At 44.1% G+C, this 10000-nt stretch overlaps 1 protein-coding gene across 1 annotated transcript in view; it reads left to right on the top strand.

The window, feature by feature from the left end:
• Nucleotides 1–10000, top strand: part of ephb4b (eph receptor B4b) — a 29526-nt gene that overhangs the window by 1263 nt on the left and 18263 nt on the right. Inside the window, exons 2-6 of the mRNA XM_030076341.1 lie at nucleotides 8109–8179; nucleotides 8266–8408; nucleotides 8902–9034; nucleotides 9567–9797; nucleotides 9962–10000. The exon at nucleotides 9962–10000 is cut by the window's right edge and continues 124 nt beyond it. Of these exons, the coding sequence (XP_029932201.1) occupies nucleotides 8109–8179; nucleotides 8266–8408; nucleotides 8902–9034; nucleotides 9567–9797; nucleotides 9962–10000 (617 nt within the window). The remainder of the gene's footprint in view (nucleotides 1–8108; nucleotides 8180–8265; nucleotides 8409–8901; nucleotides 9035–9566; nucleotides 9798–9961) is intronic.

Raw genomic sequence — 10000 nt, 5'->3', positions numbered from 1 at the left:
CGGTCACATGACCTGATTTAGTTTGATAAACTCTGATAAAATCATTAATTTAGTTTATTTAAAAAATCAGTGTGTTGGGACGTGATGTGTGTGTGTGTGTGTGTGTGTGTGTGTGTGTGTGTGTGTGTGTGTGTGTGTGTGTGAACATTAATATATTCTCTGTGCTGACAGGCGAGTCAGGGCGGCCATTTTGGATCAACATGGAGCCTCAGTGACACTCTGCTGTTGGCTTGTCAGTCAGGGGTGTTCACAGGGGCCCCTGAGGGTCCCGGGACCCCCAGGGGCCCCTGAGGCCCCCTGAGGGACAGTGTGAATGTTTGTGAACGCAGCCTCACTTCTACTTTTGGCGAGTTTTCTAATCATTTCCTTTCTTACTTTTTAGTGAATTTCCTGCAGGATGAATAAAGTATCTATCTATCTATCTTATTATTAATTTTCTTTAGTTAGTATTTATTTTTTTATTTTGAGTTTTTTTTTTACTATTTCCCCCTCTAATATTCATTTAATTTCCATGTAACTTCTTACTGACTTCTTCTGAGTTTTAGCAAATTTTCTTATTGATTTCTTCTATTTTCAAGTCATTTTCTTGTGATTTTTTTGTTTTTACTATTTCCCTCCTAAGATTCACATAATTTTCTTGTAAATTATTAATATTTACCACACACGTCTGTGGGCTGCAGGCCTCGCAGAGCACAGAGCCACAACAAACAGAACAGATATGAAGCCATGATTATATGTGAAATCTATGATCATCAGATCATCAGTGTGTGGAAGCATCTAATTAAACACAGACAGCCAAACACACACACACACACACACACACACACACACACACACACACACACACAGTCAGCCTGTCTGCGTACTCTGGTTCTACCTGCTCTGTCTGTTCCAGTTCTGTGTGTTTTCTCAGGTTCTTGTTTCTGTCACTTTGACTCCTTTCAGATCTCAGATCAGTACTTTACTGATCGCTCTGATCACTGATCAGCTGCCATTGATCAGCTGGAAACGATTAATAAAAGCTTGTTGTGTGTCGGCTGCTGGTCGAACCGAGCAGCTAAAGAGCAGGAGCCAAGCAGACGGTGACGCAGTGGAAATACATAGAAATGAATAGAAATGAATTCACAGGCTCAAAGTGTGTGAAACACAAATGGTTTAATATGTTAATTATTAATGACAGAAACAGATCAGGTTGATTTGGTTTGGTTTCCTTCAGTTTGACCTTCATCCTGTTAAAAACAAATAGGAAAGGAAAGAAAAGAAAGATTTTTTTTAAGTAAAAGTTCACATGACAGAAAAATCTAAAACCAGAGTATTTTATCCACGTTGTTTAAAAAATCCAGCAGGTTTCAACTGTCAACACACACACATACCACACACACACACACACACAGGAAGTGCCTCCCCATCATTATGAGTAAATAATAAACTGCTTGAAGTCACTTATTGTTCCTGCTGCTCCTCTATTATGAGCTTTACTGTGTGTGAGTGTGTGTGTGTGTGTGTGTGTGTGAGTGAGTCAGACGTGCTAACAGTACTAACCAGTGTGTACTCTTTGGAGCCGCTAATTAGAAGTTGTGCAGAACAATAGATTTACAGATTTACTGTGTGTGTGTGTGTGTGTGTGTGTGTGTGTGTGTGAGTGTGTGTGTGTGTGTGTGTGTGTGTGTGTGTGTGTGTGTGTGTGTGTGTGTGTTTGTGTGTGTGTCAGACAGCTGCGTCGTCAGTCAGAGAGAGCATATTGAAGACGACGAAAAAGTTTTTCCTTGAAAAGAATAGAAAGAAAAATAAACAGGTAAACAGCCAGACAGGAAGGAACACTCCTCCTGTAGGGTTCTACTGAGCACCCAGAGGGTTCCCAACACTCCTCCTGTAGGGTTCTACTGAGCACCCAGAGGGTTCCCAACACTCCTCCTGTAGGGTTCTACTGAGCACCCAGAAGGTTCCCAACAGAACCCAAAGGTGCTGCCAGGGTTCCACAAGCTGCTAGACATTTAGGCTACTCTGGGGTAGTATGCAGTACTTTAGGGGTAATGTGCAGTACTTATGGGTACTCTGGGGTAATGTGTTGTGGTTTAGGGGTAATGTGCAGTACTTATGGGTACTCTGGGGTAATGTGTTGTGGTTTAGGGGTAATGTGCAGTGGTTTAGGGGTAGTGTGCAGTACTTTAGGGGTAATGTGCAGTACATCAGGGTACTCTGGGGTAATGTGCAGTAGGTTGGGGTAATGTGCAGTAGTTGAGGGGTAGTGTGAAGTAGTTTGGGGTAATGTGCAGTAGTTTAGGGATAGTGTGCAGTAGGTTAGGGGTAATGTGCAGTAGGTTGGGGTAGTGTGCAGTAGTTGAGGGGTAGTGTGCAGTAGTTTGGGGTAAGGTGCAGTAGTTGAGGGGTAATGTGCAGTGGTTTAGGGGTAGTGTGCAGTAGTTTAGGGGTAATGTGCAGTACGTTAGGGGTAATGTGCCATAGTTTAGGGTACGTTGGGGTAATGTGCAGTAGTTTAGGGGTAATGTGCAGTACTTTAGGGGTAATGTGCCATAGTTTAGGGTACTTTGGGGTAATGTGCAGTAGTTTAGGGGTAATGTGCAGTAGGTTAGGGGTCATGTGCAGTAGGTTAGGGGTAATGTGCAGTAGGTTAGGGGTAATGTGCAGTACTTAAGGGGTAATGTGCCGTAGTTTAGGGTACTTTGGGGTAATGCTCAGTAGTTTGGGGTAATGTGCAGTAGTAGGTTAGGGGTCATGTGCAGTAGTTTAGGGGTCATGTGCAGTACTTTAGGGGTAATGTGCTGTAGTTTAGGGTACTTTGGGGTAATGCTCAGTAGTTTGGGGTAATGTGCAGTAGTAGGTTAGGGGTCATGTGCAGTAGTTTAGGGGTCATGTGCAGTAGTTTAGGGGTAATGTGCAGTAGGTTAGGGGTAATGTGCAGTAGTTTAGGGGTAATGTGCAGTAGGTTAGGGGTCATGTGCAGCAGGTTAGGGGTAATGTGCAGTAGGTTAGGGGTCATGTGCAGCAGTCTTGGTGGTGTTTTCTCCTCTGATCTGTCTGGACCTGTTTGATGCTCTACAGCTCTGACTGACACCGTGCTGACTCAGCAGGCTCAGCTCAACCCAGTCTGTGTGGTTCTAGTTCTACACAGCACACCGAGGGAAGTGAACTCAGTCTGTGTGGTTCTAGTTCTACACAGCACACCGAGGGAAGTGAACCCTGTCTGTGTGGTTCTAGTTCTACACAGCACACCGAGGGAAGAGAACTCAGTCTGTGTGGTGTATTTCCAATACATCTCCAATATATAAATATAAATAAATGAATAATAATCCCTTTAATCTGGACGTGTGTGTGTGTGTGTGTGTGTGTGTGTGTGTGTGTGTGTGGGAACCTGCAGGTGGAACATGTGTGTGAACACAGGGATTGTCTTGCAGGGAATTCTGGGTATGAAACCAAACCGACACAAAGCCTGTGGAGCCGTGTGATTGGTGCAGACAGGCAGGGGGCGTGGCCTCCATCTGCTTTCTGCCTTTTCTCTTTTTTCTTTTCTTCTTTTGTGTCTTTGTTCACACACTCTGCTGTGTGTGTGTGTGTGTGTGTGTGTGTGTGTATTTACATGGTAAGTGCAGCTGGTTAATCTGTTGATTGGCCTTTTCAGGAGTCACACACACACACACACACACACTAGTGAAGCTTTCAGAACAATTGATTGAAGGTATTTGACATATGGAGACACTTTGTGTGTGTGTGTGTGTGTGTGTGTGTGTGTGTGTGTGTGTGCGTGACACACAACTGAAACTGCTAGTACAGAGAGAGAGCAAGTCAAACCATAAGACCACACACACACACACACACACACACACACACACTCAGCCTCTATAAACAGTCTATCTGGGTGATAAGAGAGCATGACGAGGACACGGAAATCACCACGGCAACGCCGGCGGGATGTTTACACAAGACACCCGCTCTGTGTATGTGTGTGAGTGTGTATGTGTGTGAGTGTGTGTGTGTGTGGTCATGGTTTAGATGCTTTTAGAGCCGGTAAACTGCCTTTTCCAACCTCACCTTGCACACACACGCACACACACACACACACACACACACACACACACACACACACACACACACACACTCACACACACACAAACACACACACACACACACGGTACATTGGCACAGACTGGGACACTGATTAGTAATGTGTGTGGGAATGGGTGGAGTGTGTGTGTGTGTGTGTGTGTGTGTGTGTGTGTGTGTGTTTCCTGGGAAGGTGAAATGAAGGCAGTTTGATGTTTGTTTAATGAAAACATGTTTTGTTTGTGATGTTGAGGTCAATTCATAAAAAATGAGTGGAATACTTTAAAAAAAAAAGCTTTCAAGAATAACTTCACTTCTATATTTAAATGTCAGATCAATGATGCTGCATCAGCTTTCCTTTCTTCTTTCTTCTCTTTTATTGATTGATTGATTGATTGATTAGTTTGCTTTTTTTCCTGCTCATATTTCTTTCTTTTTATTGATTTCTACCCAAATTTGGGGCTTTTAATTAATTAGGGTTATGTCTGTGTTCCTCCCCCTCCCTCCTGTGGATCAGTGTGTGAAGGTCACAGTGAGGGGTGTGTGTGTGTGTGTGTGTGTGTGTGTCTAATTGGCTTCGTTAACTCTCCTGGTGTGAAGCACGAGACGCTCGCTCATTTCCTCTAATTGATTCAGTCACTCTTCGCTTTAATTACCCGACAAGGGCAATTAAACACACCGTGTGTGTGTGTGTGTGTGTGTGTGTGTGTGTGTGTGTAATTACAGCGTAGAGAAAGGGAAAGCAGCCATTTTTCTGTTCTGCTTCGTAGCAGCTGAGGAATGAGATGCTCTGTAATTCACCCAGTGTGTGTGTGTATGTGTGTGTGTGTAAAGCAGGTCTTCCCAGAATTCCCACATGAGGAATATTTTCCAGAAGCTGGTTGGAACTGTTTTCCTGTCATTTCATCATTTTTATTTATTTTTCATCATAAAAGAATCACAGGGAATTTTTTTAGTCTTTTATTGTGAAAGTCCTGACTTACAAGTTTGTGTGGGACTGAATTCAATTCAGTTCAATTCAGTTCAGTTCAACTCAACTCAGTTCAATTCAGTTCAATTCAATTCAGTTCAGTTCAGTTCAGTTCAGTTCAGTTCAACTCAACTCAGTTCAATTCAGTTCAGTTCAATTCAGTTCAATTCAGTTCAATTCAATTCAGTTCAGTTCAGTTCAGTTCAGTTCAATTCAGTTCAATTCTATTCAGTTCAATTCAGTTGAATTCAGTTCAGGTGAATTCAGTTCAGTTGAATTCAGTTCAATTCAGTTCAATTCAGTTCAACTCAGTTCAGTTCAGTTCAGTTCAGTTCAGTTGAATTCAGTTCAGTTCAGATCAGTTCAGTTCAGTTCAGTTCAGTTGAATTCAGTTCAGATCAGTTCAGTTCAATTCAGTTCAACTCAGTTCAGTTGAATTCAGTTCAGTTGAATTCAGTTCAGATCACTTCAGTTCAGTTCAGTTCAGTTCAGTTGAATTCAGTTCAGATCAGTTCAGTTCAGTTCAGTTCAGTTCAGTTGAATTCAGTTCAGTTCAGTTCAGATCAGTTCAGTTCAGATCAGTTCAGTTCAGTTCAGTTCAGTTCAGTTCAGTTCAGTTGAATTCAGTTCAGTTCAATTCAGTTCAGTTCAGATCAGTTCATCATCCTGATGTTTCAGGTCTGCAGCAGAAACTGAATGAAGAAAATCATCAGAAAAAACAACTAATCAGAGTTGAGCTTCAACTTGTCCTGATGAGTGTGTGTGTGTGTGTGTGTGTGTGTGTGTGTGTGTGTGTGTGTGTGTGTGTGTGTGTGTGTGTGTCTGAGTGTGTGTGTGTGTGCAGGGTGAAGCATGTTTTATCATATCACAGTGATAATGTCAAGCTGATAATTCTCTTTGTTGCTGCGACGCTTTTAGTGTGTGTGTGTGTGTGTGTGTGTGTGTGCAGGGTTAAGCCTTCCTCCTCTCTGCTGTCCAAGACTGATCACCGAACATTATTCATGGGGAATATTATATATATGCATTATACGTGTGTGTGTGTGTGTGTGTGTGTGTGTGTGTGTGCGTGTGTGTGTGTGTGTGTGTGTGTGTGTGTGTGTGTGTGCAGGGTTAAGCCTGCTCTTCTTCGCCTGTCCTCCCCTCTGCATTACTCAGCTCATGATATCACTGCTCAGACGGGGAGAGTGTGTATGTGTGTGTGTGTGTGTGTGTGTGTGCATGCGGATGAGTTTTTTAGTGCAAGTCTGTGGTTTTGCTTTTCCTCTGTGTGAGGGTCTGTGTTGTGGTCTGTGTGTGTGTGTGTGTGTGTGTGTGTGTGCGTGTGTTTGACTTTACAAGCAAAGATCTGTTTAGTTCTGTGGCTTTTATGAGAGAGGGGCTCTGCTGTGGTTTCCCTCTCTCTCTCAGCGAGTGTGTGTGTGTGTGTGTGTGTGTGAGTGTGTGTGTGTGTGTGTGTGTGCGTCACTCAGCAGCTATGCAGTAAAACTGGATCAAAGTAACAAAACTGATGTCTGACAGTCGCTGCTCTGTTTCTTTTCCTTTTTAAATTATGTTGCACACACATACACACACACATGCGCGCGCACACACACACACAAACACACACATGCGCGCGCGCACACACACACACACACACATAGCTACATGAAACACTAAATATTGATCAGTTAAGGTTTTGTTATTGATCAGCTGCTTTGCATTTAGTTACAGCTCCACTTCCTGTGGCCATTGAACAGACGATCAGCTGATCAATGAGTGAAACATCAATCAGTTATCAATAAGTTACAGTTCAGCAGCACATCTGTACACTGATGTTATGGATCCCACCAGAGTTCTGGGTAAGACACGCCCACCAGAGCTGTGACTGGCCATTTGCTAAACCAGACATGATCCCTCAGCCAATCAGAGCCCTGATCTCATCCCTGTGGGCGGGGCTTGCTCAGAACTCTTGTGGGTTTCATAACAATAACCCCTCCAGCCACCAGGCTATCAGCATGCAGGTTATTGATCAGCTGATCAGTGATCAGACCTGCACTTTAATTACACCACCAGTCAGTCAGTATTGATTTGTGAGGCTGCAGGAGAGAGTCGTCAGCGTACGTGGAGAACCCGCCGTATTACATTAGTCTGATACGTATTAGAACCCGCCGGCTCGTATGTGGGCCGGCGAGTTCCAATATGTTAGCTGAGCTAACTTATTACAGCTATCACTGGGGGCTTTCAAGATGTGGCCCGGGGACCCCAGGGGGCCTCAGGGTGGTCCAGTGGGTCGTCAGCAAAGTGGCCGACAGTTTTCATTCAGGAGAACCTTATGGTGCTTTATCACTAGCACCGCCTCGGTTTCGGTGGTTTTCCATTACAATTGAGTACCACCTCATCATGGGTGGAGTCGTCATAGCAACACAGCCCCGCCCCCAAGCACAGAAAAGACTCCACCTCTTCATTCGACCACAGTACCGGATTGCTTGACATTTTCCAGCTTTGCCAACTTCAGTGATGATCAATGCGCACGGTCGCTGCTGCCGCTTTCTTTTTAAATGCCGGGTTTGGTTTTCGTGCAGGAGTCGCTGTCATGTGTCGTCACTCCCTGTCCAATCAGTGGCCTGCACGGCGTTTATGTCACATTTCGGCTCGACTCAGCTCGTCTCAGCTCGCTTGGAACCCCGGCCGAGTGGGTACTGAAATAGTACCTGGTACTACCAGCTGATGGAAAACCTTACAAACCGAGTTGAGCCGAGCCGAGTCAGTGCTGGTGGAAAAGCGCCATGAGTGTCCCCTGAGGAACGTCAGCAGCTCCACACACACACACACACACACACACACACACACACACACACACACATACACACACAGCTCTCATTACACACATGACACCTCCAGCTGAAGCTCAGCACCTGTTCAGTTTGTCTCAGTGCATTTAGCAAATATATCAAATCTCCTCCTATCCTTCAAACTGATTTGATATTTTGCTGTTTTTCTGATTAAAATGATTATGTTACGGTAACTTTATTTTGTCTCTGTCTGTCTGTCTCTGTGTCTCTCTGCCTGTCTGTCTCTCTCCCCGTCTCTCTCCCAGAGGTGCTGATGAACACAAAGCTGGAAACATCTGACCTGCGATGGACATCCTATCCTGCTGACGACCTGCAGGTCCACACACACACACTCATGCTCACACACTCACACACACACACACACACACTGATTAGTGCTGACGTGCTGTGTCCTGTCCTCAGTGGGAGGAGGTGAGCGGATTGGACGACGAGGGGAACAGCGTGCGGACCTATCAGATCTGCACGCTGGACAGCCCCGCCTCCTATTGGCTGCGGACGCGCTGGATCCCCAGGAGGGCGGCGACCGTCCTCTACATCGAGATCCGGTTGGTCCATTGCTTTGATTGACAGGTGGATTGATCAGTTTGTGACGGCACTGATCACTGATCAGTTACTGAAACACGTCAGAGCAGCAGTTCAGTTACATTTGACTAAAAGAGAAAAAATTAAATATAAAAATATGTGATGCCACAAATCTGATTTTAAAAATGGTTTTCACACTGAGGCTAAAATCACCAACATTTAATTGATTACCTGGTTGATCGATCAGTAATTGAGTTAATAAGCATAAAGAATGAAATGAAAAACTATTGAATTTGGATTAATGGATAATAAAAAATGACAGAGTGAAATTAAAGCTGTAAAGCAAATTAAAGTATAAAAAATTAAATCAAATAAACCCATAAATCAACTTTGAACAAATGTTTTCAAACTGAGATTCAAAGCGACGTCAGTAACAAACACCGACATGAAACGTGTTTATGTCAGATTAATCGATCAGTTATTGATGAGGTGATTATTGATTATTGATGGTTCCAGCTTCACCATGATGGAATGTTCCAGTTTGAATTCTCGCCACTGCAAGGAAACGTTCAACCTGTATTACTACCCGTCTGACAGCGACGACGCCACCAACACACACCCGGCCTGGATGGAGAACCCCTACACCAAGGTGCACACACACACACACACACACACACACACACACTCACACTGTCCTGTGTTTCTTAACCCTTTGAACCCGAGCAGACTCCTGTACTATCCGGAAAAAGACACTGAGCAACTTAATGAGAAATGTTAATTCATTTAGAAAAAAAAAAAAGAAAGAAAATTCAAGTAAAAGAAAAAAAAAAAAAAAAACAGGAAAATGACCTGAAAATTTGATGAGTGATTTTTTTCCTTTGAATTTTTTTAAAATATATATTTATGAATACATATTTTTTTTAAATATATATTTATAAATATATATTTTTAAAAAAATATTTTTATAAATATATTTTCTGGACATTTATCCCCAATTTTATTTTTATTTATTGTTTTTTTTTTTTAAATATATTTTTCTCTCTTTCTTCCACTTTTCAGGTCATTTTCAGTTTTTATGTTTTTGAAGCTCATTTTCAGTTTTTTTTCTCAACTTAACCGTTTCCTGTGAGCTCCATCCAGCCCTCAGAACGTAATGAGACTGTGACCCCGCCCCCTCGCAGGTTGCCACGGTGGCGGCGGACCACCTGCTGCGGCGCGGCGGCGAGCGGCGCTCCAACGTGAAGACGGTGCGTTTAGGGCCCCTGCGGCAGGCCGGCCTCTACCTGGCCTTCCACAGCCACAGCGCCTGCATGGCCCTGCTGTCCGTGCGCCTCTACTACAGGAAGTGCCCGCCCCTCCGCCGCGCCTTCGCCTCCTTCCCCGAGACCGTCCCGCACGCCCTGGTGGAGCCGGTGAGAGAGACGCCACAATAAAAGCACCCTCACTTTGTGTTAACAAAGTAAAAGCACCACCTTCTGCTTTACACCGTGAATCTCTAACTCATGTTCCCCCGTGTGTGTGTGTATGTGTGTATGTGTGTATGTGTGTGTGTGTGTGTGTGTGTGTGTGTGTGCAGGCTCAGGGTGTGTGTGTGGAGAACGCTGTGACTCCGGCC

This window comes from Myripristis murdjan, chromosome 18, assembly GCF_902150065.1.
Source record: "Myripristis murdjan chromosome 18, fMyrMur1.1, whole genome shotgun sequence".
Taxonomy (NCBI): domain Eukaryota; kingdom Metazoa; phylum Chordata; class Actinopteri; order Holocentriformes; family Holocentridae; genus Myripristis; species Myripristis murdjan.
This window is presented reverse-complemented; position numbering and strand designations above follow the sequence as displayed.